Below are 24,919 nucleotides of genomic sequence, written 5' to 3' on the forward strand. Positions count from 1 at the left end.
GGCCAGCAACTTCATGGGGATTTTACATAGGGGACACTGTTGAACCTCTAGTGATGTACGGAGGTCTGGGCTTAACTTCACTGAACAGATGTGGGGCCTGAGGTTGGAGGGACCTTAAGAGGTTTGCTGATAGACTTAACAGCTGACCAGATCCTCGATGCCCCCTTACCTCTCCCTGAGACCTTCTCTTTACAACACACAGGCATTCAGGACCCCCAATAGGCAGGAGATCTATTCCAGCTCCAAGCTGTTCCCATGGTGGGCTCCTCTGCATCCTTGATGGTGAGCCAGGCGGGGCTGGCTTTAGTCTTAGGGCCAGCTCCCCTGTACAGGGTCTCTTGTAGTGCTCCACAGCGACCCTAGCGGTTGGAAGCACAGTTGCTAGATCCCCTTCCGGGAGGGAGGCCCTGCATCTGTGTTGGCTCTGTGCCTGGAGTGTCACTCTGTTCCCAGGGGCTCCTCCTCATGGCGGCTGCCAGCCTCCCTCCCTGCCTCCCATTAATCATGCGCACAGGATTTATATTCTCCAGCAATTTATTTCAGTAAATGCAATCTGGGTGTGCCTGCAGGTGGGCAGGACGCTCCGCTGCTGCCGGGCTGCTGCCGGAGTCACGCTGCCTGGCTTTATTGTCAGGGTAATGGGCATGACTCAGAAGCTAACCACCCTCAAGGAAGATGCTAGGCCTAGCCAGGCCCGGGAGCAGACCACCAGGGACCCAGGGACCAGCCCTACCCAATGTGGATTTGATGACCCAAAGGTTCTACTCTGTCATCTTTTCCCAGATGACTAAAGAATTGGGGGGTAGAAAAGAAACTGCAGTCTCAACTCTCAGCTTGACGCTTCAAGATCCAGATTTGGGAGATACCAGGTGGGGGATAGGGGGGAATCTATTTTCCTGACCCAGGCCCTCCTCTGAGCGCTACCCCTCAACACTGCCAGGCCCACTCTAAAGGGATCAACTAAGTAATGCAAACCTGCCACCCCAGTTCATCTTTCTGGGTCCTCTTGTGCCTCTTCATCTCCCTCTGCCTCTTTCTAGTCACTGGATGTTGCATCCTGTGGCTGTGTAGAAACAGCCCAAGGTCAAGCAGGAGCTAGGCTACCAGGTCCTGAGTCAGTTCCCCCCAGTTATCTGCCCATTTACAGACCCTGAAACAGAAGAGGCAGGGGGCTAGAGCAGCAGGGTCCACCCTCTCCCTCACCCAACCCTCTGTAGCCCCCTCCCACACTCCAGATTCCTTCAGTTCCAGGTAGGTCCTAATCTACAAGCATCTATCTCTTTCTGTGGGATCCCCAAGACCAGGACAAAGCAGCAACAGCCCCGTCTCTCAGGTTGCCCCACCTACCAGGGCTGCCTCTAATGCTGCAGATAGTTCCTGCTGTCCCAAAGCCATTACCCAGTAAGTGTGTGTGTGTGTGTGTGTGTGTGTGTGTGTGTGCACAAGCACAGTGGCTGCAGCAGACAAGAGCAAGAGCACACCCTTTCCTGCCTTGCTCATTGCCTCTAGGGATTTGTTGGCTTTGTGTGCTGTCCCTCACCTCTAGTCCATACCCTGGATACCCACTTCTCTTGGTCCTTAGGGGCAGGGCCTGATGCTAAGCAAGAACTGGGTGTGGCCTGCAGAAGGGCCTCTGATATGTATGTATGTGTGTATGTATGTATGTATGTATGTATGTATGTATGTATGTATGCATGTATGTAGCCTCTCCAACTCAATGCATAGAAACTGAAAACAACAGGAGGGATGTCTGGGTCCCCCACACACACTCCCAGGAGTCCCAGACCAGCAGTCCCCATGCTCTGTCATTCTCTCCTACTCTGGAATCCAGGGACAAGATTCCCATGAGACACTGAAGAAACCTGGCAGCCCTGGGTTCTCTCTTCAACTTCCCTTCAGGACCCTAGTCCTCAGTATACTGCCTGCCATTTTCAGGCCCTGGTCCCAGGTGCCGCTGCAGCCCCCCTAACTCTCCATCTCCCCAGGTGCCACTGCAGCCCCCCTAACTCTCCATGTGATCCCCACTTCCTTACTGCCAGATTCATTACTGAGGAGGAGGCGGAGCCCGGGCACCAACCCTTCCTTTCTAGAACCTTCTACCCTTGTGTAAGTGCCCCCCAGGAAACCCCTGCAGAGGCCAGAGAGGGCTTTAGGAGCAGGCACAATCAGATTTGCTGTCTTGTCCTCTAGGGATGACACCGGCCTTAAACAGTTGTGGGGAAGGGCTGGTGCATTATACTACCTTGAGTTTCATGGAACTGCCTTTGTCTGGTCACCGCTTGACACTAATAAATATTTGAGGATGAAATAATATATCAACAAACACTATATCATTGAGAAGATTTCTACCTCTCATACTTTAAAAACACACAGACCACACACACACACACTCTTGATGCCCTGTACTGGCCACATGCTGCCTGCTGGTTTTAAAGACTACTCCTATCCCCCAGCAATGCAGGGAAGTACAAGGAAGAAGTTTTAAAATAAAGTAAGAATGAGTCTCAGCTCCCAGGTGAAGACCCTGGGTGCTGCGTGCTGGATGATGCTGGGTTCTGGGTAACACTGGGTGCTGGATCACGCTATATGCTGGACGACATGGTATTACACTCCTGTAGTCCTTCCAGCATATGGGAGTCAGCTAGAAGACCTGGAGTTTGAGGCCGGCCTGAGTTGCACAGTGGCACTCTGTCTTTAAAGAAAATAAATAAAAGAAAGAAAGAAATTAAGCATTATTAATATTAATGAATGGCCATTCCCAGAAATCTCATTTTGTATTGATGCAGATAGAACTTTAGAGACAAACTGATAGAAATTAATATCGTTATAAGAAGGACTCTAACTGAAGATTTTTAATAGGATTGATGAAATTTAATTTTAATTTATGTGGAAAGCAGGGACTGAAGTGACCCTGAAGAGAGTCACGTGACTACAGTGTGTCTCTTCTCAGTCTCCCCCAACTCACAGACACACACAGGGTCTCATATTCCCCAGAATTCACCAGGCCTCAAATTCCTAGTGTAGCCAAGGATGACCTTGGACTTCTGACCCTCCTGCCTCCACCTTCTGAGTCCTGGGAGGACTACGTGCCAAGCAAACACTCCCTGGCCCCAGAGATCTTTTTTTTTTCCTAAAAAGACCATCTAAGCCAGACATAATAGCTCATCCCTGTAATCACACACACACACACACACACACACACACGACCAAGGCAGGAGGATTGCTTTGAGTTTGAGGTGAACCTGGGCTTCATAGTGAGTTCTCGGACAGCCTGGACTACAGTGTACACCTGTGTCTCAAGAAATCAAAACAAATACAAAGACCATCTAATGTTAACAAGAAGAGCTAAAATCCTGATCGAGAAAAACGTATTACCCAGCAGGCAGGGTTTGTTTGGTGCTTTCTTCCTTGACAAAGTACCTAGAACAGCAATTCAAAGAGGGGTTTGCTTTGGTTCATGGTCCTTCATGGCAGGGTCGTCATGGCAACATGAATGACAGGCAGCTGCTCACACTGCACTGCTCCCACTGGGAGGACTGGGGTGCTCATCTTTTCCCCCATTTGAAGTCCATGGCCCCAGTCCAGTGTCACCTACAGTTAGGGTGGGTCTTTCCAACCAAGTCAACCCTTCCTGGAAATACCCTCATAGACATGCCCATCGATTTGTCTCTAAGGTGATCCTAGATCCTGTCAAACTGACAGTCAGTATTAGACCATCACAAGGGATAACAGAAAGTCCATATCAGAAATGAAGATGTTCGTTCAGCTACCAAATATAAGAGAAACAAAACTTAAACCATGGTCAGAAAAAAGAGAAGAAAGTATATGAGGAGAGATGGCTGATGGGAATGAGAGAGATGAGACATGAGAAGAGGGAATGAGTGGGGAAAGAGGGTAAGGAAGAGGAGAGAAAAGGATTATACAGCCCTGCAATTCTCCCTACTGGGGAGTCTAAAACTGGAGGATTATAAATCCAGAACAACCTGGCTACAGAGTGAGGTCAAAGTAGTGAGACCTTCTCAAAAGCAGAGAGAGAGGGAGAGAGAGAGAGAGAGAGAGAGAGAGAGAGAGAGAGAGAGAGAGAGAGAGAGAGAGAGTATCAGGCATGGGACAAAGTTGTAATCCTAGCATTTTAGAAGGTAGAGATGAGGATCCTTTGGTTTTAGTGAGTTTGAGGCCAGTCTAGGCTCCTTGAGAACCTGTCTCAGACAGATGGAAAGAAAAAAGGGGAAACAAACCAATAACTAACTAAAAAGAAGGCTAGAGATGTAGCTTGATGAGAAAGAAATTTGTCTGTTGTGGATAAGACTGTAGGTTCAAAACCTAGTAACAAGGAGGAGGAGAGGCATGAAGGAGAGAGAGAGAGGGAAGAAAGGAGGGAGGGAGAGAGGAAGGAACAATGGGAGGAAGGCAGGGAGGGAGGAAGGGAGGGAAAGAGGGAAGAGGGAGGAGGGGAGGAGAAAAAAAGGATTCTGGACGTGAAATGGTTTATTTTCTTTCGATCAAGTTGGACAATGGCCTACAGAGATCTGGGTGGTGGTCTGGATATGTCTTGTGACTGGTTCAAGTTTGAGGCTAGCCTTGGCAAGAAGGGAAGGGAGAGGTGGGGTCTGCCTAACCACCCCCACCAAGCCTCTCAACCCATGGATCTGTAGCAGGCAGCACAGCTTCAGCACCCCACACCCCCAGACAGAACCCCCACCTCCCCGGGTCCCTCCTAAAGCCTAGGGGAGCTGGGAAGGTCAGAGTGAGAAGCAAAGCTGAAGGGAACTCATAGCTATGAGGAAGGCCCTCTTCTCAGCCATCCTCTGAAGTCAAGCCACACCCCCTCCCACAGCCACCCTCAAGGTCCTTTTTCCTTTTCGGGGTTGCCACAGCTCCCTTGCTACCTCCCTGTTCATTCAGTTATACACCATTACCGTGACCCCTGTGAGACCCAGAGCAATGACCCCACCATCCCCTTGCAGGAAGACTGCATTGTATCAACTCTGTTAACCTTCCTAACAGAGCCATCCTCCCAGATGACTACACATCCATCCTTGAGAGTCTGGTGCCACATAGCACCTACTGGGTGCTTAAAACAGACCCTCAGCCACATTTCCGAGAGCAGGGACTCAGGAGAGCCCCTGTCCCCCACTTTTCTCCTTCCCCCCTGTGTTTCTGGAAGTCTTGCCTTTCTGGAATCTGCATCCCTTCACTTCCTGCATCCTCTGGCCTCTGTCTCTATGTCACGTTGGACTGAGCACCCAAACTTCTTTATTGTTGCATAGCCCAAATCAGGTCACATTCTGAGGTAAGGGGGTTGAAACTCCAGCATATCTTTTTGGGGGGATGATTTGGGCTCCAACAGGAAGTGACTCACGAAAGCTCACTCAGGAGTACAGTCAGCCTCACGGGCCTGTCTGAGTCACAGCTGAATGGCCTCTCATCCCACAGAGGCTCTGATGTCAGGCTCCTCTCAAATTCCATTGCATCAAACATCAGCTCACAGCCACCCCTGTGCCCATTGGGCCGGCTGATGCTGATGCAGAGATGCTGTCCTCAAAGACAGCCTGGGGGTTTCTTAAGCCAATTCACCCTCCTGTTCCTCTTCTGCTCCTTCTCCTAAAAGAGCATGGAGATCAAGGGACATGTCACTTGTCTCTTTGTCACTGTGTATTTCCTGGCTGGCTTGAAACTCATTGTGTAGACCAGGTTGGCCCCAAACTCACTGTGTAGACCAGGTTGGCCCCAAACTCACCAGAATCATCCTGCCTCTGCTGATTTAAGTTTAAGTAGAAGGTAGATGGCTCTTGACTGAGCCAGGATCAAATGCATGAAACACTTCACAGTGAGGAGGCTGTGGTGCAGTGAGCATAGTCACAGTGACCCTCTGTGACTATGTGGAGGCCTAAAGGAGGGAGAGAGGGAGGGGAACGTGCGCGCGCGCGCGCACGCACACACACACACACACACACACACACACACACACACACACATCCTGTCCAGAGCATACCTATAAAGAGGCTACATCATTGGATTCTGGGGGAGGGAGGCATTGTGTCCCCTTTCACTCCTCCCATCCCTCCCATACCTGTTCCCCACCCCCAACCCTTCTTCCTCATCTAATCTCACAGATACCTCCTGAGAACCCACTAAGGCTTTCTAGATATATTGAAGAAACCCCCAAGGTTGCCTGCCACATAGCCCCCTCTCTCTTCCTCCTTGCAAAGTGGAAGTTCAGAGCCTAAGGGCTTGTCTCTGCCTTTGGGAGGGGTGAGGAAGAGCTATGGCCCTCCATTAGGCTCCACTGAGACTCTTAAACAAAAATACCACCTTACCCCTGGGAATTAAAATTGCCCAAGAATCCGATCCTGGGGGAAAAGAAAGATTGCTCTGAGGCCGGCCAAAGGAAGAGATTCCACATGCTCCCAATAACTTGTAGGATCCCAGGAGTTGAGACAAGGATGGGGTGAGGTGGGGTGGAGTGGGGGTCTTCTCAACTTGTAGGAGCCAGATCTGAAACAGTGTGCTTTTCCATGCCCTGCCCTTTGCTGTGCGGGTGAGAGAAGAGTCTTCCTGCCATCAGACTGGACTCAAAGCCTGACACATGCCGAGAAGGCAGAGTGAGGACAGACAGTTCTACGCTGGCCACTCTGGCCTGGTCAGGTTTCAGCAGGCATACAGGAGCCATACGTCTCTGTTAGAAACTTGGTGAGCACATAGGATTTACTTAGGATATGCAGAGATAACTCCAATCCCTGGTGTCATTGAATCGACACAACAATCTATACCTACCTACCGTTCTCTCCACCTTCCTGGTGGTGGGAGATGGGCTATGTACTGTGATAAGCAGTCCCTTTGAAGAGAACACAGCCCTTAGCCACCGTGTGTCCCAATTCCTGTACTTAAGTCCTTAACCAGCGTGTCCCTGCTGCCAGCACAAATCAAGGTGCCAAGGGTAGTTTTGTTTTGTTTGTACCCTAAGGCCCGGCCCTACCCCAGGTGGTGACTGGATATCAGGACAGTTGCCTATTTATGACCCTTCTCTCAAGAGTCCCTCCTGCCAGATCAGGGTCACAGCAACTGAAAACAAAGCTGGACACACTGAGTGGGCAGGGACAGGGGTCTGGGAGAGACTCAGGCTGCTGGGTCCTGCGCTCCCCAAACTGGGCCACAGTGGGGCCTTTCATCTCCCGCTTGCTTTTGCCTCTTTCCACCCCGCTACCCCAGTGCAGCAATTATGGCGCAAATTAGAATGCTTTGATCATCTTTAGAAAGGGCCACACGGAGGAGGGACACTGCCAAGCAATTAGGGGCAGAGGGGCTGGAAGTTCAATGGCTTGCTTAGGGGGTGAGACTGCCCAGGACACCCACCCCTATCCCTAGCTCTCCTCCCTCCAAAAGTGCCTGTCCCAGCAGAGCAGTGGACTCCCCAGGGTGGCAGAAACAAATGGGGATCCCCCCTCCCAGCCCCTGCCCACCAGTCTCCCTCTGCCTGGCCCCCAGCCCAACGGTCAGTTCTCCAGCCCCATCTCAGCCCCTTTGAAGCAACCTCAGGAACAAGGGCCGCTTTCACAGAAGTGGGGAGACGCAGCGTGGGACGATGAGACTTCAAAGGTGAGGGTCCAGCCCACTACCTCATTCCCTCCCCCAATCCTGGCTGCCCTCCCATGCACACACCCCTCTCTGTCCTCTATATAGCTCCAGGGCATCATTTCCCTGAGGGCTCCCAGGAGATGAGGGCCAGGTGAGGTGCGGACCATTAGAAGTGAGTAGTTTAGTGTAAGAGAACGGGACCAGATGGTTTGAGGGACACAAAGTCTGTGGGCAGGAAGAATCACAGGAGAGGGTAGAGTCCAGGAAGAAAGAGGACAGGGTCTCCCGCCTTGGCCCCAGGTCACCATGCCGCTGGCTATGTTGCTGCTGCTGCTGCTACTGTCCCCAGACTTCCAAACTGCGCATGGGCATCCACTGTACACGCGCCTGTCCCCTGGCGCCCTGCAAGGTGAGCCCAGCTGGTCCGAGGGAACCACGGGAGGTGGGAGGGGCATAGAGAAAGTGAGGTCAAGGGAGGACAAGGGAAATGCGCTTGTCTCTCACACTTAGAAGGACCTGTGGTCTTTCTGCCCACCTTCTGCTGGGAGGAGGAGCCTGGAACTGGGATATAGGAAGGGAGGGCAGACGGCCTCACCCAGGAAGCAGAGACAGCAACGCTGCCCAAGGGGTTCCAGAGATAACAGTGTTAGAAGTCGGGGCAGCATGCTTCGGGCCCAAAGATGGATACCTTAACCACATTCCCTGGATGTTGGTGGGCAGTGGTTTTCCTCTGAAATCTTTTAGAAAGGAGTTTTTCAGAGATTCCTTCCCAGTCGTAGCACCATCTGCCCTGAGGGCTGACCCTCAAGCCCTGACTTCTCTCCCCATCTCTACATCCCTGGTAGTCCAGGAGTTCACCACGCGTCTCTGGGACTCCCCAGACAGGGTTCAGGAAGACTTAGACTGAGTGGGGCTCTCTGCCAAGGGAATGTGACTTTGTGTCCCCATGTCCCCTCCCCCCTCCCAGTTTTATCTGCCCAGGGGACTCAGGCATTGCATGCTGCCCAGAGGAGTGCCCAGTGGGCCATAAAGCGCGTGTTGATGGAGATCCAGCACAGACTACATGAATGCCAAGGTTGTACCAGAAGTGCTACACCACCCACACCCCAGCAGACTCACATTGTTAACAGGGGACTCCTTCTTTTGTCCATGTCCAGCCCTTATTTTTAGGTTCCATCGTCCTTGGGGTCAGACTCTTTTTGAAGGTCCAAGTGGAAGGGGTATGCCAAACTTGAGACACAGCAGGGAGGAGGGGAGAGTGTGGGCTCAGGTGGTCACAGTTCATGGCTGCTCAAATAGCTCCATGTGCTAGAAGGTGGGCCAAGTGGAGAGTGGTTGAAAGATGAGGCCCAGGCCCCCCACAAAGTGAAAGATCCGCAAGAGGGCGCAGAGAGGCTCAAAGGATTGTTTCTCAGCAGGACCTGGACGCCCTAGACCTCAAGCCCCGCTCCTCCAGGACCCACCGGAACCAGGTGAGACTAAAAGACTCCAAGGGCTGAAAGCGAGATGGGCCTCAACGTGAAGATAACTAAAACTTTTCCTTCGTGACGCCGTTTCTGCCATTCTAGGACCATGTGGAGAAAGACACCAAGGCGTTGCCAACACAACCGGGGCTCACGGCCGCATAGTCGGTGGCAGCACGGCTCCATCGGGGGCTTGGCCTTGGCTAGTGAGGCTGCAACTTGGAGGGTTGCCTCTGTGCGGGGGTGTCCTGGTAGCAGCATCCTGGGTGCTCACGGCTGCACACTGCTTCGCCGGGTACGTCGTCGAGATCCCAGGCACCTGCTCCGCAGGGCTACCCAATCCGATGGGAATCTAAGCACCCATGGGCCAAAGCAGAGCAGAGCAGGTCTCTGCTGCCCCCTAGCGGAAGCTAGCTCCCAACCTCGGGCCTTAAAATGCCGGTTGCGGGTGGGGGTGGGGGTAGGGGTAGGGGTGGGAGATCCCAGGGTAGGAGAACATCACACTGAATTTTCCCACTGCAGGGAATCTGCGCCTTCCCGGGTCTCCCTCTCTGCCCCTAGGGTCACAACAGCCACACTTACAGGCTCACTGGGTGGTGTGGGTGCATGAAGGTCTGGGCCTCTGATGGGGCTTCACACCACCCTCTGTCCCTGATGGGTGTCACCCACTACTTGCGCTGCAGTGCCTCGAATGAGCTTCTGTGGACTGTGATGCTCGCCGAGGGGCCTCAGGGGGAGCAAGCGGAAGAAGTGCAGGTGAACCGCATCTTGCCTCACCCTAAGGTGAGAAGACACGCCCTGCGTCCTCAGAGCTGAGAGCAGCATCCCTCTTCCTTGACCTTGAAACGCCACCTGCTCTCTAGTTTGACCCGCAGACTTTTCACAATGACCTGGCCTTGGTACAGCTGTGGACGCCTGTGAGCCCAGAGGGGCCTGCGCGCCCCATTTGCCTACCCCAGGGTTCTCGGGAGCCTCCTGCCGGCACCCCCTGCGCCATTGCAGGCTGGGGGGCTCTCTTCGAAGGTATTGCCATTTAGGGCCTGGAGAAGCTAGCTGCAAGGGGTAGTAAAGAACCAATGGGGGCGGGGCTAGGGGTAGTGGAAGTAAGCTGAAGAGGTGGGGTTTGGAGAGGCTAGAATGATGCTCCATCGCATAAACCACGAGGAATCAAAGAGGGCAAGTGAGAGGGGATCTCGAGGCGCAGCCTCTGCCTTCCAAACCCAGACCCCTTACATTCTTTTCCTGTAGACGGACCTGAGTCTGAGGCGGTGAGGGAGGCCCGCGTTCCGCTGCTCAGTGCAGACACATGTCAAAAGGTCCTGGGGCCTGGGCTGCGGCCCAGCACTATGCTCTGCGCTGGTTACCTGGCAGGGGGCATCGACTCATGCCAGGTATGAGCTAAAACTGACAGGGGGCCCTGGATGCGTCTCTCCCCTTGGCAAGATAACCCTGTTCTCTCTGGGTCTAGCTGAAAGCTCCTACATACCGCTAAATCTTCCTAAATAAAATGGAAACAAGTAGTAATCACAGACGCAGCCAGAGCCAAGCCTTCCCTACCAGGTACTAGGCAGGTATAATTCGATCGATTGTGAATGCATTGCTCTCTGTTGGCTCTGGTCCCTTAGGGTGACTCCGGGGGCCCTTTAACCTGTTCCGAGCCCGGCCCGCGCCCCAGAGAGGTCCTCTTTGGAGTCACTTCTTGGGGAGATGGCTGTGGGGAACCAGGGAAGCCTGGGGTCTACACCCGTGTGACCGTGTTCAAAGACTGGCTGCAGGAGCAGATGAGCGGTGAGCAACCCCCAGCTAATGGTACCTCAGATAGGTATGGGCAAGCCGGTTTCCATCCCGCTACTCGGGTCTCTGTGGAGGAGCTGCGGATGGGTGACTTGTAGACCCACATACAAGGGGTGCTCTGGCATCTGCTTGCAGCGGGCCCCTCCACTCGCGAGCCTAGCTGCAGAGAACTTCTAAATTGGAACGCTCGGGAAGAGGAGCCATTCACGGACGCCCCGGGCCTCTGTGCCTTCTATGCGCGCCAGTGCCTAGGGTCCGAGAGCTCCTGTGCACGCCTAGCTCTCCAACAGTGTCGGCAGCGCAGGCGACGGTGCGGTCAGTCCTGTTCACCCCTGCCAGGGTGGGGGAGGAGGAGTAGGGGTGGGAGGTTGGAGGGTGGGGGTGGGAGATGGGGTGCGGGCCCCACCATCCGGTGGGCCGCTTACACCTCTAAACCACTCGCAGAGCTACGGTCACTGGCGCACACACTGCTCGATCTGCTGCGGGGCGCGCAGGAGCTGCTCGGCCCCCGGCCAGGATTGCGGCGTGGAGTCTCCGCGCCCGCTCGCTCCGCTCCGTCGCTCCAGGAGCTTCCCAGTCACAACGCCCGAGAACAGCGGTTATACTCAGGTATCCTGAGTGCTCCCAACCAGGCCTAGGCCCCAGAGTCTCGGAGTCATGTAACCTCTCCGAGGCGTGCCCACTAACTTCCCGTGGTCTCCTCCAGGATCGCGAATTGCAGGAACCTGGTTCCAGAAGCCAAAGCCGGAGAGGCGCCCGGAAACGAAGGGTAATGTCGCCCCCTACCGGCCTGCTGGAGAGGAGCGGCCAAGAGGCTGTTTCTAGAGAGAAGCTGGGATTGTCTGCTAGAAAATTCCAAATGATAACAGAGAAAACCCGGCGCTCACTCCCTCTCTTCCAGGAAAACTCCTTTTTAGGGAGACATGTGGCACTAAGTCCTTGTTGGTGTCAGAGGCACACAGCCTTGCATGATCACGAAACCTCTGCCAGCCTCAGTTTCCCCATCTAGAGCACACAGTTCTCTCATTGTCTGGGGATCTCCCCTTCTTGCAGGCTGCCCTGGGCTGGAGCCTCTGCAACAGAAGTTAGCGGCTATTCAGCGAGCGCATGCTTGGATCCTACAGATCCCAGCTGAGCACTTGGCCATGAACTTTCATGAGGTAGGTCCCCAGGCTGCCCAGGCTCCTTCACTGTGGCCTGTGAAAGCTGACCTGACTGGAGCTCAGTACAAGGAAGAGACAGGGGGATCCAGCCTTTGCCGGGCGGAGTGGGGGTGGGGGTGAGCTGGAATAACAGGTGGCTATGAAGATGAGAGGTAGAGAGGTAAGAGTGGAAGGGCTCATTAGAGCGTTCGCCTGATCTGGAAACTAGATGGATTTCTCGGAGAGGAAGGGGCAGGACAAGGCTCTAAGTAGCTTCCAAAGCTCCAAGAGGCAAGAGCAACCCTCAGGTCAGAAACCCTCAGGAGTGGTTTTTTTTTTTTTTTGGGTCCTAACCTCCTCCCTCTGCAGGTGCTGGCAGATCTGGGCTCCAAGACATTGACAGGACTCTTCAGAGCTTGGGTGAGGGCCGGCTTGGGGGACCAGCGTGTGGTCTTCAGTGGCCTAGTGGGCTTGGAACCTTCCACACTGGCTCATAGTCTCCCCCGGCTACTAGTGCAGGCCCTGAAGGCCTTCCACTCAGCTTCCCTGACAGAAGGAGAGCCCCAGGCACCCTGGATAGGTGCTGATCAAGGACAGAGGCTGGGAAAGGAGCGCCAGGGCCAACTCCAGCCTCCTGTTCCCTGAGCCAGGCAACCCTGTAATGGTCACACTATCCTGGAGGCTAAAGCGGTTGTGTGAGACATACAAAGTCTCTCTATTCCAGTTGATCTTGGATGTGTGGATAGAGTGGGGATCCTGGACCTCACACGTCTTCCTAAATGTGTCACTGGACACTCATGGCTGCTTTAATAAATGTTATTTATACTCTACGTAAAATCTGGAGCTTTCTTGGAATGGGAAGGGGCTGGCATTAGATGAGAGTAGGGCAGGGGCCAAACTCGAGGAACAGTTAACAGAGACCACAAAGGAGCTGGGAGGAGCCAGAAGTGGTGGCTCGAGCTCGAGGTGCTAGCATTCTGGAGACTGAAGCAGGATTGCACTGAGTTTGAAGCTAATGTGAGCTACATAGTGAGCTCTAGGCTAGCCTGAGCTACAAAATAAGAGCACCCCTTACCCCCACCCACCCACACACACACACACACACAAAGATACGAAACCAGGGCCTGGAAGAGATAGCTCAGTGGGTAAAGTTCTTGATGCATATGGATCTGAGTTCAAGTCCTCAGAACCCAGGTAAAAGCCACAGGGGCAGAGTACACCTGTAAACCCCAGCCCTAGCTAAGGAGCAGGGCAGTGGGGAGCAGACAGATCTCGGGAGTTCACTGGCCACTCTAGCTGCTCCAGGCGAGGCCCAGGTTCAGCGAAGAGGCCCTGTCTTGAAAAATAAGGTGGAGGAGATCAGCCGAATTTCAGCAGCAGCAGCTCCAGAGCCTCAGTCCTTCTGTGGCTTTCCATGTCCCCCTCTCCCTTTCAAAACCGTAGCTTCTGGTATGGCTATCTCAAGGTGATCGGTGACATGCAAGTGATTTGGTATGCAAGTCAACCATGCCAAAGGGAGCAAAGAGAGAAGCTGTGCTTCTCTGCCTGAGTGAGGACCCAGACACCATCCTGGAGCAGAGCAGAAAGATTCAGCAGGTGACATGGCCCAAACCTATGACAAGCCCCTGCCAGACCAGGATGCCACTCTGTCCTCAATGATGCAACCTATGAGACCAATGACAGCAAGAAGGATGCCCTGAGGTTCATCTCTTGTGTCTCTAAGAGAGCCCCCCACACCCTCACATATGAGCAAAATGATCAATGTCCGCTCCAAAGACACCATCAGGAAGCTGACAAGGTCCAGCATGAAGTACAAAGAGCTCAGCCACCACTGCACCCTGGCAGACAATGATGACAGTATTGTCCTCTCCCTGGAGGGCAAGCCTTTATGAAGCCACCTCCAAACTTCTGCTTAGAACAAAGAATAGGCTCAGACTTGCCAGTGCATGCTGCAGTCGGCTCTTCTCTTGTCAGACCCTATGGGCATCCCTTCACCCCATTGCTAGTCTCCCCGACATCTAGATGGCCTCCTCCCTCCATGCCTGACGGTTCTGGCTTTCTGATTCCTATTAGGTAGAGGCAGATCATGGTGCCCAGGCACCTTTGAGGATGGGTTGTATTCTCTTAAGCATACTCTTAGTGCCATCTATCCCGACCACTGACTTCTAGCCACAGTCATTACAACAGACAAGCCTGACTCTGTGTGGAAACGACCATCCTTGCCCCAGTGGATCCCCCTTCCTTTCCCTTTGGTTTTGGCTACTCATAGATGCAGGAATGATGAGGGGACTTCAGTTCAAATTAAAGAAAGAAAAAGCCAGTGCGGTGGCTTAGCAAATAAAGGTACCTGCTGCCAAGTCGTGTGGTGACCTGAGTTTGATCCCCGGGACCCACATAATGAAAGGAAAAAAAAATTAACTCCTTCAATTAACTCCTTCCTCTGACTTCCACACATTGCCACAAACTTCTCAGACACACACTGAGTGGATGGATGGATGGATGGATGGATGGATGGATGGATGGATGGATGGATTTTATTTATTTACTTATTTATTTATTTATTTATTTATAAATCTTTGGTATTTTTGGAGACAGGGTTTCTCTGTGTAACGTCCTGGCTGTCCTGGAACTCACTCTGTAGACCAGGCTGGCCTTGAAATACAGAGATCCTTCCTCTCTTCCCAAGTGCTGGGACTAAAGGCGTGCGCTGCCACACCCAGCTTAAATGTAATATTTTTAAAGACGGGAAAAAATACACAAGTTCAGGTGGAGCAGTAGCAAGATGGCTCAACAGGTGACAGTTGTCTGCTATACAAGAGGCTTCACCTCAGAACCCTCTGTAGAAAGAGAAGCAATTGTGACACGTGTACACACACACACACACACACACACACACACACACACACACACGATTCGCCCCCCACCCTCTGCCACCCTACCCTACCAGGCCCCACCCTACCAACAATCTGTGACAATCCCTGCCCGGGATCTTTTTGTTCTGCCCTTGGGCTCCTGCCCTAACTGGCAAACCCCACCCCCTCATCACCAGCTTTCAAGTATCAGATTGCGTTTCCGGCCTCTTCTTAAGCCACCAGCACCTGTCCCCTTGCTTGCCTCATTCCACAGCCAACAGGCTGAAGGGAAGACATAAACCCCAGTCAGTCAGAGGTGGGGGATGGCAGGGCCTGTGCTCACACTGGGGCTGCTGGCTGCCCTTGTTGTGTGTGGTAAGGATGACATGACCCCCTTCCTGGGGGCCTTCTATGCCCACCTGGGCCACTGCCTCCCTAACATTATACCTAATTCCCACTCCCACACTGCCCTTTCTAACCCTAGGCATCCCACCCTCAGGGAGCAGCTGGCTTTCCTCTGCTCTGACCGGCCCAGGGCTGCCCAGCAGGAGCACAGGGAAGGCTCCTTCCTAGGTCCAAACACCAGCACCCTGTCCCTCTCCCCAGCCCTCCCAGGCAGTTGGGGCTTGAATGAGGAACAAAGGCTGATCCAGCACCTATTCAATGAGAAGGGCTACGACAAAGACCTGCGGCCGGTGGCTCGAAAGGAGGACAAAGTGGATGTCGCCCTAAGTCTCACCCTCTCCAACCTCATCTCCCTGGTGAGTAGACCTTTGTGGGATAGCCTGAGCTGGGGAAGAGGATGGCAAGAAGGGATAATTGCTCAAAGGCTCCTGACCAGCTAGCTCCTCTTCTGGGAGACATGCATGACTATTCTCTGTGCTGGGTGGTGCCACAGGCCTTCAGCCACCCAAAGCCATCAGCTCTGCCTCCCACTGTCAAGCTATCCCTGCGCTCCCCCGGGGCTCGCATCAGCAGCCTCTGCCCTTAGCTTCCATAGCCTGCTGATCCACCTTGATCTGTTGCTTTAGAAGGCCCTGGCCCTTCCAGCTGCCGTGGTCCCTGGAAACCAGGCAGATCAGATTCTGCTGACTGAGTTTGGGTGAAAGGTGGATGGGAAACTTTGGCTACAACCCTGTTGTTTGATTACAGAAAGAAGTGGAGGAGACTCTCACCACCAACGTGTGGATAGATCATGTAAGGACACCCTGCCGAAGGTTCCAGGTCCCCTGGTGCTCACTTATGCTGGGGACCACAAGCTCCTGTGGACACAGCTTTGGGGGAGCTTGACTACAGAGAACCCAACTGCCCTTTTCCACTGAGGCCTCTGCTAGCTCAGAGGACATGTCCTAGAAGGCTGGGGTTCCTCCGGGCTAAAATTGCCACTGTGTCCCGATTTGCTTTGTTGTTGTTTTGAGATGGGGTTCTCTAGCCCTGTTTCCCTGGCTGATCTAGAACTTATGGTGTAGACCATGCTGGCCTTGAACTCACAGAGATTCATTTGCATCTGCCTCCCAAGCCCTAGGACTAAAGGTGGGATTAAAGCACAGAGACACCACCCCTGGTGTGCATTGGAAGTCACTTTTCTAATCAAAATATCAGAACTGATAGAGGTTCACGGCATAGAAACAAGCCAGTCTGGTGTGGAAATTGTTCCCCTTAGTGGTGTAATGTATGTCCTACACAACTGTCCGTGACGGGCCTGAGTCTAGTTCTTTATCCATCTCCTCCAAATTTCTTTTGTCCCAACTCTCAGGCTTTGTTCAGACTTCCCTGGGGAAGTGGGGACCGCTGGGAGGGTGGTTAGTGGCCGAACCCACTTCTGACATCCTTTTTGGACCTCTAGGCATGGGTAGACAGCCGTCTACAGTGGGATGCCAACGACTTCGGGAACATCACTGTCCTGCGCCTGCCCCCTGACATGGTGTGGCTACCAGAGATTGTACTGGAGAACAAGTTGAGAGGAACCCTCCCAGCCCCCCTCTGCCTCATTCCCTTCCTTATGCTCCCCAGCCTGCGCCTCCAGCCCTGCCTGCCCACCGCCCTCTCCTGCCTCCTGCGGCGGTCCTGCCGGTTCCTGGCCAGCCAGGGCACACGGTGATTATGGTCTCCATCCCACAGCAATGATGGCTCGTTCCAGATTTCTTATGCCTGCAATGTGCTTGTCTATGACTCGGGCTATGTGACCTGGCTGCCACCCGCCATCTTCCGCTCCTCCTGCCCCATCTCGGTCACCTACTTCCCTTTCGATTGGCAGAACTGCTCCCTCAAATTCAGGTTCGTCCACCTGAATGTCTCTCAGGCCAGGGCACCCAGCCAGGGACTGGAAGCAGTGAACTAAATGCTCTCAGACAGAGGCTTTGGTCCCATGCTGAGCAGAAACCCCTCAGATGATAGCCTTCCCCAACTAGCCCTCCCCCCTCTGCTACCACCTCCTACCCTCAGAAGCCCTGTCCAGAGACTTACGACCACTGCTCTCTCCAGTTCACTCAAGTATACAGCCAAGGAGATCACACTTAGCCTGAAGCAGGAGGAGGAAAACAACCGCTCTTACCCCATCGAGTGGATCATCATTGACCCCGAAGGTTTCACAGGTACCTCAGAAGTCATGGTGGATGGGCCCCCAAAGACGCAGACATCTGTGGAAGTTCACTTGCACCTCACACACTCAACTTGGGGCACCGACACACATACAGGGAAGAATAGGCACCCAGACAGAGCCTACACACCTACAGTTACTGATCCAAAGAGATTTCAGAGCAAAGCAGAAGGAATCAGGGACCCCTTCATCACTACCACCCCCCACCCAACACACATGCAGCAGATACTCGTGAGTATGGCAAGGTCTCTGAGGCTCGACGTAGCTGATGGAGCTGGGATCAGGCCTTCTGAAGCCTGAAAAGACTGGGGGTGTCGCTGGGGGTTTCATGGATGGATGGATGGATGGATGGATAGATGCTATCACCAACCCCATCTGTGACTAGCTCAGCTCTGTGGGGCTCTCTGCTCAACCCTGTCCAGAAGAAGAACCCGTGTCTTCCGTTTTCAGGGCTGGGATATCCTAGATAAGAGTATTATACTCATCTAATGTTTTCTCGAAGATCTAGGCCAAGGACCGACAGTTAAGAACTATCACTAGAGCTTTGGTTTTTAACTTAGAAGACAAACTCAAAATGGCATAGTAACACGCATGCCTGTAGCCTCAGCCCTTGGAAGGCAGAAACGGAAGAACTGCCTCAATTTTCAAGCCAGCCTACACTACACAGGGGGTTTCAGGCCATCCAGGGCTACACATCAAGACCCTGTTTTAAAAACTAACACAACAGAGCTAGTGAGATGGCTCAGCAGGTACAGGTACTTGCTGCTAAAGCTGAACTCGCGTTCAATTCCTACAGCCCATATGGTGGAAGGAGAAAGTCAACTCCTATAAGTTATCCCCTGAACTACACACACACACACACACACACACACCCCTAACAAAAAAAAAAAAAGAAAAATCAATGTAGTAGTGCATACCTGTAATCCCAGTACTCCAGAGGCTGAAGTAGGAAGATCATGAGTTCAAAGACAGCCCTGACTGTCTTTGACATAGTGCTATGAGCATGAACTGCAAATTCAAGGACCAAGAGCATTTGTTTTAGTTTAAGAAAAAAGTAATACATCTTATTTGCTCTGTGTGTGTGTATGTGCATGTGTGAATGAATACATAGCATATGTGCCCAGAGAACAACTTGCATCAGTCAGTTTTCTTCTTCCCGGAGACTGAGCTCAGGTCGTCAGGATTGACAGATACTGTCTGACTCACAGAGCATCTCATCGGCTCCAGACAGTGATTTTAAAAACTCTTCTTTAATTGTCATGCCATCTACTTTTGATTTGTTATAGCTTTCTTTTTTAAAATTTACTATTTATTTTATGTATCTGGGTGTTTTTCTGCATGTATGTCTTGCATACCAGAAGAGGGACGACATGGGACTTCATGTGTAGGACTATAGTTACACATGATTGTGAGTGACTATATGGGTGCTAGGAATTGAACCCAAGACTTCTGGAAGGGCAGCCAGTGCTCTTAACTGCTGAGTCATTTCTCCAGCCCCTTGTGATAGCTTTTAAGCCAAAACATACTCCTTATTTGAACCCTGTATGGCTTCAGCTTCTGTCTTTTTCCAAGGAGAGAAAGAAACAATAAGCAAACAAATAAATAAAAGAGCCTTCCAGAAAAAGTCAGAGAAAACCTTCTTCCTCACAGACTGACCCCACAGATGGGCCCCATAGCACCCAGAATTCCTCTAAGCCTCAGCTGCCTTAGACAGCACCCTAGCCTGCCTTGCTCAGTCCCAGACCCTCATGCTGTCCCAAGGCTCCTTAGCCCCATGGTTTCCCTTCTCCAGCTTGATCCTCAGCTGTCCTTGTACCTTCCTCAGAGAACGGTGAGTGGGAGATAGTGCATCGGGCAGCCAAGCTCAATGTGGACCCCAGTGTCCCAGTGGACAGCACCAACCACCAAGATGTCACCTTCTACCTTATCATCCGCCGCAAGCCCCTCTTCTACATCATCAACATTCTGGTACCCTGCGTGCTCATCTCCTTCATGATCAACCTAGTCTTCTACCTGCCAGGCGACTGTGAGTCTCATGCCCCACTCCCCAGCTCCCTTGCAGCCTCTCCCAAGGTCACCTAGCTTGGGTGTTCCCAGTCCTGCCCCTGCTCTTTATGGTGAGGGGAGAAATGACCATTGTGAATAAGAACTCAGGCAGGAATTGCAGGCAGGCCTAGCTGGTCTTTGGGTTAGGAACTGCATGCTGAGATTCTACCAGGATGTCTGAGAGCTTTCTGAGTGGCAGGGACTGGGAACACATACCCAGTCAGTGGGTATGTGTTGATCACTTAACCAGTGATATGTTTGCAATGTTTTGAGAGAAAGGCAGGGAGTTTGAGCTCAGACTACTTGCCCAGATCACCCAGCTAATTAGCTGTGGAGCCAGGATGTAAAGCTAGGCACAGGATGCCATACCCTAGGATACGTATCATGGCATTGTGAACCTTGGTGGCAGTGCCCGCTGTGAGGGGACCTTGTAGACTCCATGTGTGAGCTTCCAGCTAGGTCTGCCTCTCTAGGCGGAGAGAAGACCTCCGTGGCCATCTCAGTGCTCCTGGCCCAATCTGTCTTCCTGCTGCTTATCTCCAAGAGGCTGCCGGCCACATCCATGGCCATCCCCTTGGTAGGCAAGTGAGTATATACAGCCCTGCCCACAGCCAGCCTTGCCCATGCCTCTGCCCTCAGTCCCCAGCTCCAGGCATGGTGTGTGCCCTCAGGTTCCTGCTTTTCGGCATGGTGCTGGTCACCATGGTGGTGGTGATCTGTGTCATCGTACTCAATATCCACTTCCGGACGCCCAGCACCCATGTGCTGTCCGAGGGAGTCAAGAAGGTGAGCTTTTGACCAAAGATGGAAACCAAGTCCTGGCTGGGAGGATGGGTGTGATCTCAGAATCACTGGTCCTGTTGCCCAGAGTGAGGATTCTCAGCTCCACTAAACTCTTTAAAATAATATAATAATAATAATAATAATAATAAGGGACTAGTTAGCTAGCTCAGTGAGTTGGAGCATTTGCCACCAAGCTTGACTGCCTGAGTTTGATCCCCACGACCCATGTGGTATAAGTGGGGGACCGACTCCTGCAGGATGTCCCCTACCTCCTGTAGGAGCACTGTGGCATGTGTATACCTGCACACATATATGCCCACATACATGTGTACATGAATACTATCATTTTAAAATTAAAACAAAATTTAAGAGTAAGCAGGTGAGGACACAGGGGACAGGGTGTTTGGGACAAGACTATCTGTGCTCTAAGATTGTGGGACAATAGGTTCTTCTGGAATAAGTCATCTTCTGGATGGTGACTCTATAGCTCCTTAATGGTTTTTGTCTTTAATTGAAAGGAGAGCCCAACATTTGGGCTTTTATTCATTTGAGACAGGGCCTTACTATATAACTCATAACAGAGGGGGGGCACGGGTGTATAGCTCAGTTGGTACAGTGTTTGCCTAGGCCCAATACTGAGTATGAACCCTGCTTGATCCTAGTGGGAGGATCAGAAGTTCAAAGTCATCCTCAGTTACATAGTGAGTTCTGGGCTATCCTAGTATACATGAGACCCTGGCAGGCAGGCAGGCAGGCACAAGGCCCAATACTGAGTATGAACCCTGCTTGATCCTAGTGGGAGGATCAGAAGTTCAAAGTCATCCTCAGTTACATAGTGAGTTCTGGGCTATCCTAGTATACATGAGACCCTGGCAGGCAGGCAGGCAGGCAGGCAGGCAGGCAGGAGGAAGGAAGGGAGGGAGGGAGGGAAGGAGGGGGGGGAGGGAGGAAGAAGGAAGAAGGAAGGAAGGGGGAGGGAAAGAGGAGGAGGAGGGAGAATCAGGGCAGAAGGAAGCTGAGGTGTGTATCAGTGATAAAGCATATGTTCAAACTCTTAATTCTCCTGCCTTGGCCTTCTGAATGCAGGGATTGAAGGCATGTACCCCTATTCTCAGCTTCTTTTGTTCTTTGGGGGGGGATGTTTCGAGACAGGGTTTCTCTGTATAGCCCTGGCTGTCCTGGAACTCACTTTGTAGACCAGGCTGGCCTCGAACTCAGAAATCTGCCTGCCTCTGCCTCCTGAGTGCTGGGATTAAAGACGTGCGCCACCACACCCGGCGCTTCTTTTGTTCTTAAGATTTATTTTCAGTGACCGAGTTCTGCTGTTGCTGTAAGTAATGAGGGACCATTGAAAACATTCTACACCAGTCAGTGGGGAGTCTGGGAAACAGACAGTGGGGTCAGCCTGGGAGCTCTATGCGGCAACCAGGGTCCTCAGAATGTGTAAAGATGACTCCACACTTGTGAAATGGCCTGTCTTGTGTCCCCCTGACTGCTAAAGTTCTTCCTGGAGACTCTGCCCAAGCTCCTGCACATGTCCCGCCCAGCAGAGGAAGACCCCGGCCCCAGGGCTCTCATCCGGAGAAGCAGTTCTCTGGGATACATCTGCAAAGCAGAGGAGTATTTCTCACTTAAGTCCCGCAGTGACCTCATGTTTGAGAAGCAATCAGAGCGGCATGGACTGGCCCGGCGCCTCACCACAGCCCGTGAGTTCTGGTAGCCTTGGAACGTGGCCCATGTGTGGGAGGTGGGCAGTGATAGGCATCATGCCTGCCCCTGGCCTGTGTCCACAGGCAGGCCACCAGCAAGCTCTGAGCAGGTCCAACAGGAGCTCTTCAATGAGATGAAGCCAGCTGTGGATGGGGCAAACTTCATCGTCAACCATATGAGGGACCAAAACAGTTACAATGAGGTGAGCAACCTGAGACACCATAGAATCAGATGTTCAAATAGACTAGGGATCAAGTGGAGTCTATCTTCCCCTCATAGACAAATGTCCACTTAGATGAAGAGATGCATGGTGGGTAAGTGACCCTTGGCATACATTCTCCAGGAAGGCAGAATTCCTTCATGAAATCCCACAGCATCACCCTGGACCAAGCTCAGGGGTACACACAGACAGACAGCCTTACATGACCAGGACAAATTTTAAATACATGTTCTTTCTGCTCAGATATTCCAGATAGCATCTATTTATTATATTTATTTTTATAAACGGGTATTTATGCATATTATATATTTATTATACAATTCTTATATTATTATACAATATAATGAATATATAATATGTAAGTATATTATTTTATAAAATATGAATAAATAATATGTAACAAATATTTTTTAATTTTATGTGGTATAGTATATATAAATATACTTTATATTTTGGTTATACATTTATTTATAACATTTGTTTTATTGTTATGTTACTTTTGCAGTGCTAGGGATTAAACTCAGGGCCTCTGTATGCTAGGAAAGCATTAACCACTGATCTACACTCCCAGCCCAGCACCAGACCTTTCAAAGACAGCTATACTGGGCTGTCTACTCTTAAGCAACTTTTTAACGGTTCTCCATTGTATCCTCCTGCTCACATGTGGCTCAAAGCAGCCCTGAGTGGCTTGGGTCCCTACTAAGGGTAACGGCATTCTGTCCTGCCCCACCCTACTGTTATGAGCCTGAGGTGGCCCCCACAGACACAGAGGAACCGAGCCTATGTGTCTCCATTTCCAGGCCCTAGCTTAGCCTGCATTCTGAAGACTTCCCTTACCCCATGGTGTCTTGACCCTTCTTATAGGAGAAAGACAACTGGAACCAGGTGGCCCGCACAGTGGACCGTCTCTGCCTGTTTGTGGTGACACCCGTCATGGTGGTGGGCACAGCCTGGATCTTCCTGCAGGGTGTCTACAACCAGCCCCCACTCCAGCCTTTCCCTGGGGACCCCTTCTCCTATAGCGAACAGGACAAGCGCTTCATCTAGAGCAGGCATGAGTAGACAGTCAGGCAGACAGCAGTCTGAGAACTGCACGTAGTTCCTGCCCTTAGGCTTGTGCCTAGCGGGTGCTGTGTGGCTGGGCAGAGGCCATGGTCGGGAGAGCTCCCTTCCGGAAGCAATTCCTTTCTAAATAAAGGAGGGAGACACTTGAGATGGGCTGAGAGTGGACGTGGTGGAGAGGGAGGCTCCAGGGTTATGAGGAGAAGCAGGGGCCTTGCTCAGGGGGCCAGAGAGGTGACCTTGGGACTGGCTTCCTGGGAACTGTCCTGTGAGAGATCCCCCAGCCTGAGCTGCTCCTCTGCCTGGCTGTCTCCCAGAGCAGGTCAGAATTCTGAAATTGCTGTTTCCTTGCCTTCCTTCCCTTACCTACCTGGGGCCCAGAGAGGGTGACTCCTCTCTATTCCCCAGGGAAGGAGGTTTACTAGGATGGTGGGATGTCCAGGTTGTCATCTGTCAGCCCCCAATTCCTTGGTCATTCTGTCTGAGTCCTTCTGAGAAGCGGGGGACTGGTGTGGGAGGATGGCACTTGGCATCAAAAGCCCCATCAGTGTGTATTCTCACATCCTAGAGCATCTGGACCCAGCAGCCCCTCTAACAGACCCCCACACTGAGTCCCTTCCTCCTTAACCCCAGGCTCTCCAAACCAGGGTTGCCTAGCAATATTTGAGGTACACTTGTGATAAAGACTTATCCGTCGTTCATCTGAAGCTCAAATTGAAATGTGCACCCAGTGTTCTTATTGAGTCTGGTCTTCAACCCCATCCTAAAGGAAGGCACATTCAGAACTATCATAGCTGAGTCCCATCAATCACAGGAGCAAGGAGACTAGGTCTTAGTGTAGCCTGCAAAGCCCACCTCTCAAATCACGTCTTGAGACAGTCCCTGCTCTCTGTACCTGGCAGTTCAGAGTAACCAATAGAATGAGGTAGAAATGATGCTATGCTCCTTCAAAGAACAGCTTCTGAGATGGCAGCTCCTGCTGAGTGATGGCGCACACCTATAACCCCAGCACTTAGGAAGCCGGAGCAAACAGATGAGACCAGCCTGGGTTGCACACACACACACACACACACACACACACACACAGTCAGCCACACTGCTGAGACTCTGTAGAAGGATCCACCTATCAAGAGCCACACAGGCAGGTAAACTAGAAAGGTCCCTGGTAGGACCTCTTGATGAGAGCTGTTCAGGACCCTCAGAAACTGTCGGGGATAATAAATGCATTTGGAAGCAGAGAGTTTGTGGTAATTTGCTTTATTCATCATATGATCTTGAGAGACCCATCGCTCCTATTGTAGTCTATTTTGACCCCAAGAGTGGAATCCACAGGGTCGTGCATGTGACAAAAGCCTTCCCATCAGTTAGCTGCACCCCAGCCCTTAGCTTCAGTCTCTTATGCACACAGTGAGGCTGCTCACAGGTTGTTGCTAACATTGAATTTGTTCACTGGGGCTAAGACCTCTGTGTTCTAGAAACTTAGGGTGTAACTCTAATTTTTCTCAAATCCTATTTTTTTGTAAAGATTTATTTTATGTATGTGAGTATACTGTAGCTGTCTTCAGACACACCAGAAGAGGGTGTCAGATCCCATTACAGATGGTTGTGAGCCACCATGTGGTAGCTAGGAATTGAACTCAGGACCTTTGAAAGAGCAGTCAGTGCTCTTA

The 24,919-nt window shown here is 51.9% G+C and overlaps 2 protein-coding genes across 4 annotated transcripts; both read left to right on the top strand.

Annotated features, from left to right (window-relative positions):
- Positions 1-7,705: 7,705 nt before the first annotated feature.
- Positions 7,706-12,807, top strand: Prss56 (serine protease 56). The gene is made up of 13 exons (XM_021175535.1): positions 7,706-7,987; positions 8,546-8,653; positions 8,997-9,050; positions 9,147-9,336; positions 9,725-9,824; positions 9,905-10,064; positions 10,290-10,432; positions 10,667-10,829; positions 10,971-11,150; positions 11,280-11,444; positions 11,542-11,604; positions 11,889-11,995; positions 12,347-12,807. Exons 1-13 carry the CDS (start codon positions 7,885-7,887, stop codon positions 12,620-12,622), a joined length of 1,812 nt encoding a protein of 603 aa, XP_021031194.1. The 5' UTR covers positions 7,706-7,884; the 3' UTR covers positions 12,623-12,807.
- Positions 12,808-15,136: 2,329 nt separating this feature from the next.
- Chrnd (cholinergic receptor nicotinic delta subunit) lies at positions 15,137-24,247 on the top strand. Of its 3 annotated transcripts, none has more exons than XM_021166022.1 (12): positions 15,137-15,204; positions 15,436-15,590; positions 15,982-16,026; positions 16,676-16,785; positions 16,951-17,106; positions 17,314-17,423; positions 19,254-19,454; positions 19,948-20,059; positions 20,146-20,260; positions 21,759-21,963; positions 22,051-22,169; positions 23,052-24,247. In XM_021166022.1, exons 1-12 carry the CDS (start codon positions 15,153-15,155, stop codon positions 23,232-23,234), a joined length of 1,563 nt encoding a protein of 520 aa, XP_021021681.1. In that variant the 5' UTR covers positions 15,137-15,152; the 3' UTR covers positions 23,235-24,247. The 3 variants fall into 3 exon arrangements, with proteins under 3 accessions (XP_021021681.1, XP_021021687.1, XP_021021696.1); XM_021166028.1 differs by having other exon boundaries at positions 15,143-15,204; positions 15,445-15,590; positions 23,052-23,244; XM_021166037.1 differs by lacking the exon at positions 15,982-16,026 and having other exon boundaries at positions 15,153-15,204; positions 15,445-15,590; positions 23,052-23,234.
- The last annotated feature ends 672 nt before the right edge of the window (positions 24,248-24,919 follow it).

The sequence above is a fragment of the Mus caroli genome, chromosome 1, assembly GCF_900094665.2.
Source record: "Mus caroli chromosome 1, CAROLI_EIJ_v1.1, whole genome shotgun sequence".
NCBI lineage: Eukaryota > Metazoa > Chordata > Mammalia > Rodentia > Muridae > Mus > Mus caroli.